At 37.2% G+C, this 15,213-nt stretch overlaps 2 protein-coding genes across 2 annotated transcripts in view; one reads left to right on the top strand and one right to left on the bottom strand.

Moving 5' to 3' along the window:
- Window positions 1-15,213, bottom strand: part of GABA-B-R3 (gamma-aminobutyric acid type B receptor subunit 3) — a gene marked incomplete at its 3' end in the record, with an annotated part of 284,881 nt that overhangs the window by 103,944 nt on the left and 165,724 nt on the right. The window lies entirely within an intron of this gene.
- Window positions 906-13,352, top strand: LOC141431690 (putative fatty acyl-CoA reductase CG5065). Its single transcript, XM_074092870.1, has 10 exons — window positions 906-1,121; window positions 1,682-1,798; window positions 2,819-2,941; window positions 3,798-3,923; window positions 4,711-4,855; window positions 6,123-6,224; window positions 7,866-8,052; window positions 9,723-9,823; window positions 11,019-11,154; window positions 13,127-13,352. Exons 1-10 carry the CDS (start codon window positions 1,032-1,034, stop codon window positions 13,350-13,352), a joined length of 1,353 nt encoding a protein of 450 aa, XP_073948971.1. The 5' UTR covers window positions 906-1,031.

The following is a 15,213-nucleotide window of genomic DNA, read 5'->3' as shown; positions in this document are numbered from 1 at the left end:
CTACAAACCAAATTTTATAACTCTTAAGCCCAGCGGTTATTATTTCAAGATTTTATCCCTATCCCGGGGGAATATCGGGATAAAAAGTAGCCTATGTGTTATTCCAGAGGTCCAGCTACCTACATACTAAATTTCATGGCTCTTAGCCCTGCGGTTGTTATTTCAAGATTTTATCCCTAGGTATCCCGTGGAATATCGGGTCAAAAAGTCACCTATCTGTTATTCCAGACGTCCAACTACCTACATACCAAATTTCATGACTCTAAGCCCAGAGGTTGTTATTTCGAGATTTTATCCCTATCCCGTGGGAATACCGGGATAAAAAGTATCCTATGTTTTAATCCAGGTTATAAACTAACTTTTTGCCAAATTTCATCCAAATCCGTCCAGCCGTTTCAGCGTGAAAGAGTAACAAACATACTCACTCACTCACTCACTCACTCACAAACTTTCGCATTTATAATATTATAGTAGGATAGGAATACAAGAATGAGAAGGACGGTTACGTTACGAACTTCGATTTTCGAACTTCGGAGTAGGCCCTCAGGCTTTGGCCGTCTGCGGCTGCAGCGCATCGTTGTAGCAACATTACGATCCACGTGACGGATTACGATGCAGAAAAGAGCATAAGCTGTTAATTAAGTAACTGTAAACCGTATAGCTACAAACTTAACAAACTACTTTCTGGTTTTCAGTTATATAATTAACTCCTAGTAGACTTATCCAGTCTATGCAATATAAGTATGTACTTGTACAGGTGTTCGTGATTAAATCACAGATAAGAGAGAAGTATGGTTTAGGAGTAGAAAAACATTTTTAATGTCGAGAGGCGCGTCACTTTTGCAAGGCCACAGAAGCACGCGTCAACGTGTTCAGTTATTGCATCCCTGATAGCTCGTCCTAGTTGTCGCTCGCGCATTTAGGTGCTGCAATTACTGAATTGTAAAAATTCCACCACATTTAGTATATTTTTTGGCTGATTCCATTAATTATCCTTTTTTTCCCTTTATCTAATCTTGGCGTGGTGAAATATGTCTGTACGACAATGCACTTCGACTGTCGCAAAGTTCTATGATGGAAAGTCTGTGTTCGTCACCGGTGCGACAGGCTTCGTGGGTAAGGTATGTCTTAAAAAGATTCCTACAAATACATCATCATCCAGAAATAATATTATTGTTGTTATAAGCAGACAGTCAGCCTAGTGGGAGACCTGCTAATGCTTTGCATCCTGGTTCATGGTAGCCACTGGAGAACCTTTCTCTTCCGACGGTTATGTGTTGTTCAATTTCCGTTCTTCGAGTTAACCCTAAACTTGGCAAGTTGAGACAAGTGCACTCAGTTCAAGCCTCGTTGGATTCTTGTAGAACTAACAAAAGTAACTTAAAAAAGAAAATACAAAAAGATGATCTTAAATTATGTATCTTAAGATACGCTGCCAAGTTTAGGGCTGAGAAGATAATCAACGATTAGGTGAATGTTTTTTGTAAACACTTAATTAAACAGTTTTAAATGGGTCCCACTCAAAAACAGCGTGGCGGAAAAACAACATTATGCTGATTGGGGCCCATTTTATACTATCGATGTATTTTTCCTTCTAACGTATTTTTCTGTGTATCGATTATGTGTAGGTAGCATGGCGGCTCTAACACTATCGAAACGAATATTATCTTATTTTTTTAAGGTCTTAATTGAAAAACTACTGTACAGCTGTACAAACATAGAAAAAGTTTATGTGTTAATGCGGAAAACTGCGCAACAAAATCTAGACCAGCGTTTGGCAGGACTTCTTCAAAGTACGGTAAGTAGATAATAGTAGGTTATTGTCGTAGCCTGGAAGTAGCCAATCGCTGGCTGAGTATTGAGTCCGTTTAACTAATACGAAGCCAGCAATTGCTATTCCAGCCGAGACTAATATAAAGCTTTTCTCAAAAATGATGAATAATTCTGAAATAGACTAAACTTTTTCTCAAAATATATCATAACATTTAATTTTATTCCAATTATTTTTCTTATGCTTTCCCGCCTTTTTTCATTAAAAATAAACTGCAGCTGTATTTTTCCACCAAAAACACCACAAGCTGTTTCAGACCCAATAAAAAAAGTCCGAAGTTCCAACAAAATATTTGATACCGCCCATTAGATTTGGCTGTATACGACTTGTGCCAACATTTCCATGGCCTTTTTAACTTTTTTTAAAAGTTGTGACTGATTGCAGGCGCGCTAATTCATTATTGTCGAGCTAGCAAGCCTGCAATCTTTTTAACTTGCACTTCACTTTCTGATATGTATAGAATAATGTCAACTTTTACGGACATTTTTGAGAAAAGTTAGTTTTAGATAGAGTAAATATTCATGTTTGAGCCAAGGCTCACACCTTTAAGTTTTTTGCTACGAATAAACAATAAGTCAAGAATTGTAACTGCGTTATAAAAATGGCCTTCCGTGTCCTAGAAGGCGGGACTTAAAAGCGTGTTCTGCGCGTCATTTGACTGACATTGAATCATGCGAGCAAACACTTGTCTGCTTTCTTTCTGAATTTAACCAATCCACAAACACGTCTATTTGCAACCTCGAAAATGAATCATATTTGAATCATAAGTCGTTTTGGTTTAAGGTAGAGCCACTTTTTGTGTGGAATTTGTGCTGAGTTACGCTTACCTGTTATTTATTCGTAGGTTTTTTGGTAAAGAAAGACACAATGCGAAAACCTGGATACACTAGCGAAACCAGTCGCTAATGGGTGTGTAGAATTCCTGGAACGATATTCGTTCGTTCTTATAAGTGCAGTCACCTGCATTAATATTTATATTGTTTCTAGGCATTTACGAGAATCAGAAAAGAGAAACCCCAAGCTTTAACCAAGATCATCCCGGTCGCTGGTGACTTGGCGTTACCAAACCTGGGCATCGAACGGCATGATGAAGAAACTATACTACAAAATGTACGTAGAACTACATACATAGTTCTATGTTCTGCATCTAGTACCAACATATTTCAATAACTATACCTAGTGCCATCCACGAAAACGCGTGATTTTGTCAAAATTAGACATTAATGGCATTGTAATAAGAACCACGGCACGCGTCATCGTGAATGACTCTACTTTATAGCAATTGCAACCAAAACTAATTTCAGTGTCTCTTTTAGCTCTGGCCGAAACTGAAAATTCGAAAGATATTTTAGTGTATGTTTTTTTGCAAAAATTCAAACAAAAATATCTGTACATTCTTCTTACGCTGTCTTTAATAGAACCGTGTCCACATAGGCATTTGCATCAAATTTTAGCACAAAAATATTATAAGAACTTACTTTGTGATAGTTAAGAGCGTTTATACCTGCTGAGCTGGCAACGTTGCATTTTTATTAGTTTTTCTCGATTATTCCATAAAAATTTAATGAAAATTAAGAATGTGGTCTGATAGAACACGTGATAAACTTTTATTTTCTTTAAAAACCGTTAATAAACATTTGTTCGTTATTAAAGAATATAAAAGTCTTACCATGAATAATTATTGGAGTAGACACATTAACTTATATTAAAAATGTTCTATCAGACCACATTTTTAATTTTCATTCAATTTTTATGGAATAATCGAGAATAACTATCAAAAATGCAACGTTGCCAGCTCAGCAGGTATAAACGCTCTTAAGCGACAGTCTCTATTCCAAAACATTATCTTATTATCAATGTCACTGGCAACATAATTACATTATACAGAAATTTTCGTTAAATAAGATAAGCAGTATAGAACAGTAGGTATGAAATAATTGTTCATTTACTGGTACATGATTTTCAGGTAGCAGTCGTGTTCAATATGGCAGCTTCAATCAACTTTACTGCGCCCTTGCAACATAACTTTAAATTGAATGTAGAAGGTACTGAAAAAATGCTGGACCTCAGTCGTCGTATAAGAGGGTTGGAAGTGAGTTTGAATTATTGTAAGCTTTATGCCTCGAGTGAATACATACTAATAATAGGTACAACTCAAAAACTAGGCTAGGTACTGCTTTTCAGAAAAAATATACTATTTTTTTTAATCTACTTCAGCTCCGACGTCGCTCCCAAGTTACAGGGATGGTATTATTGATCATGTTTAAGTTATTGAATATGGCGAAGCTGCCTCTAATAATCCGTAGCTTGGTGATACAGCGGGCGTCCACAGCACAGCGGGGCACGATCAAGTACTAGAAAAATCATAAAATATTTTATTGCTAATAATGTTGTTTCTTTATATTGCCAAGTCACGGACACAGTTGCTGAGGTAAAACGAACACGAAGATCACGGCCATGCCACTGCATCCACACGAGCAAGAGCGGGAAAATTCGACATAAACCAATATGGTCGAAAGGCTATACAGCACCATCCACAAGATAAACGGGGAGGCACCGAAAAACAAACTAAGCATATTTCATTAGTTTAAATAAAATTCATTTATAATATTAGTAGTAACACATGGTGTCTCAAGACCAAGGTCATTGACTAGTGTGTGTTGCCAGGGATGACATACGTGAATATAATCTAATTACTGTGTCAATATTGTCAGTGTTGTAAAAAGCGACATGTTAATTATACTGAGTGCACAGATGAATGATAATGGTCGTTAGCTCGCATTAACTATTAGGTCTGGTGTTGAATTGAACGACAGTCAAATTACAATTAAAATAAGTAGTTTTGTAACACTGCTGATTCGATACTTTATGGTTAACAGGGATTTGTTCACTTTTCCACGGCATTTTGCAATTACAATCTTCAAGTGTCAGAAGAGGTGGTCTACCCCCCACCAGCTAGGTGGGAAGACGTTTACAAGTTCCTAGAAAACAACAGAAATGGCAAGGAGCTGAAGAAACTATTAAGTGAGAAGGTTTTTGTTTTCTGTTTATTTTGATAAAAAATTACAATTAAATAAGCACCTACTAAGTTTACATGAGCTTAGGAACTAATGCTTAGTATCTTTCACTTTTAACATGCGTGTAAATATATTGTACCTACTAGCTTATGAACTTCCCATGGTCTCAAGCTGTCTTCACACCAAATTTTATATAAATCGGTTCAACAGTTTAAGCGTAAAGAAGTAACAGAGAGTGACAAACATACTTTCGCGTTTATTATTAGTAGGAATAGTAACGATTAGTGCGACTGCAAATGCAAAAGAATAGAAGTCGATCTTGTTTACTAGGCGACAAGTAAAACTCCTAAAATCTAATAATTCTGCCCCCCACCACCAAACAGTGGTATCTAAAAAAAATAAACTTTTGAGTTGTTTATACCACGTGATGCAGAATGTCTTAAGATACACAATAGTGTTAATAACTCAGAAAGTATTTTTTATTTGAGATACTTCCACCTTTTGGCATAGGAGGGCAGATTATACTCGTCACTTGGCAAGTGGTGTGAACAGTAATAAATATCATTCTCTTACACCTGTGTGAACGGTTACTTGTCACTTGTCACTCTCATTGCGCACTCGCTTTGCTTTCATCTCGCCCGAGAATTGCGGCCATGTGTTAAGTCTCTAAGTAAACAAAAAATACCACTGAAGTCGTGGTTCCGCCACAGAATAAATAATAGTACTACCGTACCGTGGTTCCGCTGAGTAAAGGTGCGAACAAACCGCTTAAAAAACGGTGGTGGCACGAAATCGCAGTGACGCACCGTATGCGCACCGTTTTTATCGCATGCTCTTCACACCACTGCTTAAAATATGGAATCGCAGTGACGCACCGTATGCGCACCGTTTTTATCGCATGCTCTTCACACCACTGCTTAAAATATGGAATCGCAGTGACGTGTCGTAAACTTCAAGTCTTTACCGAACATAAGTCGTGACGTTTACTGCACGTCACTGCGATTCCGTACCGTCGCCGTTTTTTAAGCAGCGGTTTGGCCGCACCGCCGTATTCACATTTAACTGGCGTGTTGTGTCGTGACGCATCACAACATATGGTTGCGTTCACAGTTATCTAATACAGTGTGTTGTGTCGCATCAAAGCTACAGAGAGAGAAAGAGGGAGAGGGAGAGGGAGAGGGAGAGAGCAACAAAACACGACAGATAAATGTGGATGCGGCTTAAAAGTTGTGTCGATGCTGCACGGATCCTGAAAGGACCAAACCTTGTTACAGATGGCCATCCAAATACATACACATTCACGAAAGCCTTGGCCGAAACTTTGGTGGTGGAAAAGCGTGGAACAATACCCACCGCAATCGTCAGGCCATCTATAGGTACGGGTTTCCCATCGAAACTAATAAAAAAAAATTGGGTTCCGTAGCCATTACGAAAAAATCAAGTAATATATTTTTAGGATTTCGTATTTTATACGGAATCTTCCAAGTTTAGGTATATTTTATACCTTAAGCTGTTATTTACTCATAAACTACTAATAATTCTCAAGCAAACTTAGGCGTTATAGTTTTCCTTGAAAGTTTGATATACTTACTACCATCCTATTTTTTTCAAATTTTTCGACCCACCGGTTTAGATTTTAAAGGGGGGGACGCTCGATTTTTATGAAAATTTGCACTTTAAAGTTGAATATTTCGCAAACAAATCACTGAAACGAAAAATCGTTTTAGCAACCCCCTAATGGTTTTAAAAACCCATCCAACGATACCCCACAATATAGGGTTGGATGACAAAAAAAAATCACCCCCACTTCACGTCTATGAGGTACCCTAAAAAAATTTTTTTTTAATTGTACCATTTTGTTGGCATACTTTACATATATATTCGTGCAAATTACAGCTTTCTAGCATTGATAGTCCCTGAGCAAAGCCGCGAACGGACAGACAGACAGACATGGCGAAACTATAAGGGTTCTGATTTTGCCATTTTGGCTCCGGAATCCTAAAAAGTCGTAAGGTCAGCTGTAGGAACCTAAGCGGATTTTGGAGCATTTTAAGGCATACGTATTTTTACTTATCTACGTTTTGTTTTTTTTTTAATTTATCCGTATTTAATATTATTGCCATGTACGCTTATGGCTTCTAAGCATTGTGTGGATTTTCAACCAGCGGCTTAAAAGCTTACAAGCATTTTGCGAGTTTTCACACAGTATTCGTACCATAAACGGTTACACATTCTATATTCCAAAGCTGGCTAAATCCAGGACCGCGAGTCATAAATATTTGCCCGCTAACGCGTTGTTCGGCCGTCGGCCAGCCGGCATTGTACGACTAATTTCTGTAGATAGCTTCCTCTGAAAGTAGAAGTAAGTGGGAGAAAGAAGGAAGATAGTAAGGAGTTGCCGCCTTAGACTAAATAAATTTTGGCCACCTAGAAAACCTATTGGCCAATCGTGCTATATCGACGATCCCATAGAGCTTATGGGAACGGAAGCAATACCGTGCCCTCGGTACCGCTCGCTTTCAGAGCATGACATGAGTTCGTGTGAGCTAACTTTGGGGGCGGCAGACGTGAGTTTGCCTTCGGAATCCAAAAGCTTAATGGTTCCTTGACCTGTGTGAATATATATATATATTTTTTTTTAATTTATGTCGGTGGAAGCACTGAACGTAGATAATAGTTAGTGTTTAGTTTTGTAACTAAGGGACCCCATACATCTCTGTATTATTATTATTTATTATTTTTTTTGTATTTTCTTTTATTTAATTGTATGCTGTAGTTTTTAAGTATTTTATTTGTAATTATTTTATGTTGAGAAAATGACTTTCTGCCAAGTTTCTTGCGGCGCATTCGTCTTGGCAATGATGGTCTTTCCGAAAGCGCTGGTAGTTTAAAAAATGACGTGTAAAAGTGCCCATTGCGGTCTATTTACTGAATAAATGATTTTGATTTTGATTTTTTTTTATCTATTCCGCAGCAAATTTGTCAGATATCATTTATTTAAATTTACCTTTTATTAGTCATGCCTGCATTAGCTGAACCTATGGCAGGATGGATAGACAACTGGCAGGGCTCCATTGCTCTGTTGACAGCTAGCGCCAATGGGAGACTTAGCGGCATTTTGGGAGCCGATCATAACATTAGTGATCTTGTCCCAGTCGACTATGTCGCCAATATGGCGATCATTGTCGCTACTAAGTGTACCAAGTTAGTATTTTTTTACAAGCTTAAGAACGTTTATACCTGCTGAGCTGGCAACGTTGCACTTTTGTTAGTTTTTCTCGATTATTCCAAAAAAATTGAATGAAAATTAAAAATGTGGTCTGATAGATCTTTTCTCAATAATATAAGTTATTCTTAATATATACTTAATTAATAGTAATAATCATAAGTTCGCATTTATAAAGAATATAAAAGTCTATCACGAATAATTATTAGAGTAGACACATTAACTTATATATTAAGAAGAGTTCTATCAGACCACATTTTTAATTTTCATTAAATATTTATGGAATATTAATTGAGAAAAACTAATAAAAATGTTACGTTGCCAGCTCAGCAGGTATAAACGCTCTTAATATCTGTTTATTTGTAAAGGTGAAGCCGGACGAGCGTATTTTTTTTTGAGTTGTGAGTCGAGTGTTTTCGTTCACGTAATTTTTGCTGCATTCGGTTTTTAACCCCCGACGCAAAAAGAGGGATGTTATATGTTTGACCGCTATGTGTCTGTGTGTCTGTCTGTGGCACCGTAGCTCTTAAACGGGTGGACCGATTTGAAAGCAGTTTTTTTTAATTTGAAAGCAGGCTTACTAGCGATGGTTCTTAGACATGTTTTATCAAAATCGGTTCAGCCGTTTCAAGATCATCAGCTCTTTTGTTCGCTGCGGTAGGAATCTTAGACGCATAACGGGAATTTACTTTACTTCCAAACATATTTGGGACCTAAAATTTGAAACACTCATAAGTATATGCTATATAACTATGCAAGATTATGGAATTCTCGGCCTTATGCTGCAGCCAAGATATCTAGAACACTAGTACACTCTATAAAAAATAATAGCACATATATCGTGTTTGGATTCGTTTTGATCAGTATTTTATCTACAAAAGTTCAGTTTGTGCAACACGGCGACTCAAAATAAGTTGTACACATTGTATGAAACCAAAATTACGCGATCGAAAATAGACAACCACAACCAAAAAAAATACGTTCGTCTGGCTTCACTTCATGTACTTAGGTATGTAAGTTTGATTGGCAAACTATTTTTCGAGCACTTTCTGGTAACTGATTTAGCTGAAATTTGGCATAAGTACTTTTGTAAGTCCGGTGACAATAAAATCGCAGGACGGAACCCATCAACGGCTACTGTTATCAATCTGGAGGGGCTTTTGTTTGATGGTAAAAGATCACCACCGCCAATAAACATCTGCAACACCAGGGGTATTGCAATGCGTTGCCGACATAGAGGCCTAAGATGGGATACCTCAAGTGCCAGTAATTTCACCGGCTGTCTTACTCTCCACGCCGAAACACAACAGTGCAAGCACTGCTGCTTCACGGCAGGATATCGAGCAAGATGGTGTAGCAATCCGGGCGGACCTTGCACAAGGTCCTACCACCTGCCTGCTATTACAAAATTCGAAAATCGAAGGTAACCCGGCGTCGCATTTAGCAAGAATGAGCAAGCCAGATATAATTCTAACGGTTTATATTTATTAATTGAAATAAGACACCTAGCATTTACTGACACTTTCCGTGAACCCTTCAATTACAGTCAGAAAAAAGTACAGTCGGCAATAATACTTGAATTAAAATGAAGTTTATTATTTTATATAAAGGTAATTCAACACAATCCATTATTATTTTTTACCTTTAGTGAAGTAGCAGTCTACCAATGTTGTACAAGTTCAGTAAATCCATTAACAAGCAGAGATTCAGTCGATTATTATGGAACCGAAGCTGTGAATAAAGGATTTTGTAAGTTTTTTTTCTTCTTAATAAATATAAAAATAAAAGTCCAGATTGACCGGCAGAAGGACATGACAAATACCCGGTCATAATTTAATGTTTTTGGACTTGACGGTTAAGATCGTGGGAATATCAGATTTAAAAAACCAGCCAAGAGCGTGTCGGACACGCCCGAAATAGGGTTCCGTAGCCATTACGAAAAAATTGAGTATATTTTTCTAAGAATTTCGTATTTTATACGGAATCTTCCAAGTTTAGGTATATTTTATACCTTAGGCTGCTATTTACTTTTAAACTACTAATAATTCTCAAGCAAACTTAGCCGTTATAGTTTTCCTTGAAAGTTTGATATACTTACTACCATCCTGATTTTTTTCAAATTTTTCCACCCTCCGGTTTAGAGATTTTAGAGGGGGGGGGGGGCTCGATTTTAATGAAAATTTGCACTTTAAAGTTGAATATTTCGCAAACAAATCACTGAATCGAAAAATTAAAAGACCTATCCAACGATGCCCCACACTATAGGGTTGGATGAAAAAAAAATCACCTCCGCTTTACGTCTAAGGGAGGTAACCAATATTTTTTTTAATTTAATTATACCATTTTGTCGGCATAGTTTATATATATATCTATGCAAAATTACAGCTTTCTAGCATTGATAGTCTCTGAGCAAAGCCGCGGACGGACAGACAGACAGACATGGCGAAACTATAAGGGTTCCGTTTTTGCCATTTTGGCTCCGGAACCCTAAAAATAGCCTGTGTGTTATTCCATGTCCAGCTTTTTGCACATCATGTGCAAATACGTCCAGTTGTTTTAGTGTGAAAAAGTAGCAAACTTAGTAGGATGTAGGATTAATATTATTATTATTGTAGGATTAATTTAATTTACTTCACTTTAAATGTAACTTTATTCAATTAAATTTGTAATCTAACTTGATTTAATTAAATTTAATTTGTAATTTAACTCATTTAATTTTTAAATTAATAAAGTTTAATTTTAATTTAATTACATTTAATTTTTAATCTAATTCTATTCAATTTGTAATTTAATGCAATTTAATTTATTTCAATTTCATTAAATCCAAAATTTTATTTTATTTGTTTCATTTATTTACTTAATTATAATTGATTAATGATTATATTCAAATTCAAATTTACCTATGGATCTACAATTATTTTCATTTTATTTTGTTTTATTACAGTGAACAAGTTTATTCCACTATCTAATGTGATTTTCTTCAAGCATGCCATTACTATGGAAATCTTCGTATTCATGATGCAGACGGTTCCAGCTTACTGTATGGATCTCTTGCGAATCACAAGAAGAGAAAAACCGAGGTATATCACTATCTCTTTCTTCATCATCATTATTTATCATATCAGCCGTAGGCCTTCCCCATATAAACCCGGATTTTTAATCCCATGGAAAAAATGAAAACAAAGGTGTTGCCGTTATCAAAAAACATTTGCAGAATTCAAGATATTTTATTCTTTACACATTTGCCAGAAATCGACTTTCCATTAAAAAACTGTATTTTCTTAATCAAGATAAAATATTTTAATTTACTGATGAAAATCTTTACTTTGGCATTTACACTTTGATATATATTAATTTACAAAGAGAGTACTGTTTTCGTATGCTTACTTTATTTATGGTCCTGGTATTACACCCGGGTTTTTAAGTTGTGGGCCGCTCGACGCGAGGCGTCACTCAATGCTCTAACATTCGAGACTGAATTCGTAATCGTTTTCCAGTGACTTCTGTTCTGTTATTTTTTCTACTGTCGACATTGTTGTTATATTTTTGTTGTAGTTAAGTCGTTCATTGTTACGTTTTCCGTTGTTTTCCGTTTATTTTTATAAAAGGATGGACTCGGGTCCGAGTACTTCTCGGTCAAAAGACAACTTATAAGTTGTCTCCCGTAAAAACGGCTCTTTTATCGAAAATAGAAAAAAATATGGTAACAACAGAACTTTATATAATATTTTTAGCTGTCCAATACCTTGAAATCCCTTGAAAAGTCACTGACAATCACGAAACTTTGTTCACATTTTTTCCCTGGGATTAAAAATTCGGGTTTACATCTAGTTGCTTCAGTTGGAAGCGGCCTCCACCCATAGCCAAACCACATATTTATAGACAGACAGTATACCAACATTCATAGGGATCTATATTCATTAACTTACGTGTACGGAACCCTAACGACCTACGCTAGCTGACGCGGTTTGCACGGAGCGGGTGGACGCCTATTGCAAATAGTATGCGACGGGGTATCAAATCATTTGGCAATCATTCGCAAACTTTTGTTTCACTAATTAATCGTTTTATAACACCACATTTCACACACTTTTTATTAGACAAACCATCATATAACAAATCAATATTTGGCAAACTATTAATTTATTATTTTCGTCATTCGGCGAAACCACGTTTTTCAAATCAACGTTTGGCCAAAAAACGTTTCATCATCATCATCATCATCCCAGCCTATATACGTCCCACTGCCTCCTGCACAGGCCTCCTCTCAGACCAAGAGGGCTTGGGCCATAGTTCCCACGCGGGCCCAGTGCGGATTGAAAACTTCACACACACCTTTGAATTGCTTCACAGTTTTGTGCAGGTTTCCTCACGATGTTTTTCTTCACCGCAAAGCTCGTGGTAAATTTCAAATGTAATAATTCCGCACATGAATTTCAAAAAATTCAGAGGTGCGAGCCGGGGTTTGAACCCACGACCCTCTGCTTGAGAGGCGATAGGTCAAACTAGGCCACCACAATTTCGTTTAATAAAATGTATCATTTGATAAACCCAAGAATAATTTAGATGTGCTTGTAGCTCGGGTTAACTTGTTTAAGAAATAGGTTAGGTTAGAACTGAGACCCTAAGAAAAACCAACTTCTGCCAGTAAAGTTGGTTAGGTTAGGTTAGAACTGCGACTAAGAAAAAATGAACTGTTGCCAGTACAGTAGGTTAGGTTGGGTTAGAACTGCGACCTATAGAAAATTAACTGCTGTCAGTACCTATAGTTGGTTGGGTTAGTTTAGATAGAACTGCGACCTTATGAAATGCGAAACAAAAACGAGCCACGAGAACCAAATCCTACCGATTTAAATGTTAGGTATATAACTAGTGATATGAAGTGGTTGTGAAATGAATAGTTTGTGAAACGTTTTTGAAATGATCATTTGTTGTTTGCCAAATGATACTTAACCATGCTATGGAATTTACTTGCACCCGCGCCCGCAAGCGTGCGCCCGCGCAGTGCACCCCCGCCAGCTGGCGTAGGCCCTAAATATGTTTATTTTTCAGATACGTAAAGAGTCTAGCGTTATTGGCAACCCTGCGCAAAGCCACGCAGCCGTTCACTGGCCGAAGCTGGCAGTTCCGCAGCGAGCGTGCGCAAGAGTTGATACGCTCCCTGCCCCCCGCCGACCGCCGGCTCTTCCCCTGTGACACCACCCACATCCATTGGCGACCCTATCTGGCGGCTTGCTTCAGGGGTGTCCAGAAACATTTGGTGAGGAAGCAAAAGTGATGAAGATGAAATTGAAATATACCCACATACAATAAAATCACAATGACTCTTTATTGAACACTATACCACAGTAAACAGTACAGAAAACAGTAAAAGTATTTATATTCACCAGCACCAATATCTGTCACAACAATGCATGGATAACCTTTTCGACGCCAACGACTTATTTATACGCACCGCCGGTTCCATGTCAACGACCTTTATATACGTCCATTACTTCAATGCAAAAGCAACCTTCGTTGAATTATGTTAAGGTTCAATTTCAGACATTGCATTGTAGAAGCCTGGCGTGTGGGTGGTATTTGACGTGGCGGCGAAAAGGTTAAATAAGTGTAGGTAGTTGCTCCAGAGTTGAGGTCACGCACATAAGAACGAACATGTCATGTAATGACAGTGGAATTTTGGCATTCACTCATTCATTTCATTCATTCTCCTTTTATGCAACCAGTTCTTTATATAACTGTGTACGTAATCATTCACTTCAACTCTCGTGACACTACCTATATATCTGATACGATTCTTTTTCTTAGGCCGGTAAGACGTGTCAGATATTTTTTCACGCTCCACTGTACTGTAATGAGATGGTGACTGTACAAAGTGAAAGTTTTCCCAGGTAACCTATTGGTTGGTTTAGGACTATTGGCGGCCTTATCGCTTCAGAGCGATCTCTTCCAGGCAACCTTTATAATAGAAAAAAGTAAGGTATAGATTTTCGGTGATGAAATTTACAACAGATTAGAGCGATAGCAAAAATACATAAAACAAACCACTTACAATACATGCACACATATAAATAAATAAATAAAATTATCACGGGACACTTGACAATAATTGACCTTGTCCCAAAGTAAGCAAAGCTCTGTGGCAAAGCTTGTGTTATATAGTCCTAGGTAACGCATAAACATACTTGAATAGGTAGATAAATAATTTAAAAAAAACCGGCCAAGAGCGTGTAGGCTTAGGACACGCCCAGGATAGGGTTCCGTAGCCATTACAAAAAATCAAGTAATATTTTTCTAAGGATTTTGTATTGTGTACGGAATCTTTCAAGTTTAGGCATGTTTTTTACCTTAGGCTGCTATTTACTCTCAAACTACTAATAATTCTCAACCAATCTTAGCCGCTATAATTTTCCTTGTAAATTTGATATATTTATTACCATTCTGAATTTTTTCATGTTTATCCAGCCAACAGTTTAGATTTAGAGGCGACGCTCAATTTTTATTTAAATTTGCACTTTAAATTTGAATATTTCGCAAACAGATCACTGAATAGAAAAATGGTTTTAGCAACCCCCAATGGTTTTAAAAGACCTACCCAATACTATAGGGTAGTCGAGAAAAAAAAATCAACCCCACTTTACTTTGTCTGCGTGACTGATATGTATATTCATGCCAAATTAAAGCTTTCTAGTACTCACGGTCTCTGAGCATAGCCGCGGACAGACAGACAGACAGACGGACAGACATGGCGAAACTATAAGGGTTCCAAGTTGACTACGAAACCCTAAAACATATAAAACATCCAAGAATCCAGAATAAACATATTTTATATATGTTACAAAATAGATACACAGCAACATTATAAACAGACTAACTATATCATTCATGCGGAAGATGACAGATGCTCCATAAGCATAGAAGCAAAATATAAATCCAACAGATATTAAAAAAGGGTTATGAGAATTACATTGACAATTTCCCATTGAAATTTCTACAATAACCCATTTGTCAAGCGCCGACCTAGTTGAGCCAACGACAAATTTATCATAACATAATCTGGACACTGAGGTCGGCCGTAAAAAAATTTAATGGTTGGGCAGTGTGCGGGGCGCAGAACGGTCGGTACATAGGGATAATCT

Source organism: Choristoneura fumiferana, chromosome 10 (assembly GCF_025370935.1).
Source record: "Choristoneura fumiferana chromosome 10, NRCan_CFum_1, whole genome shotgun sequence".
NCBI lineage: Eukaryota > Metazoa > Arthropoda > Insecta > Lepidoptera > Tortricidae > Choristoneura > Choristoneura fumiferana.
This window is presented reverse-complemented; position numbering and strand designations above follow the sequence as displayed.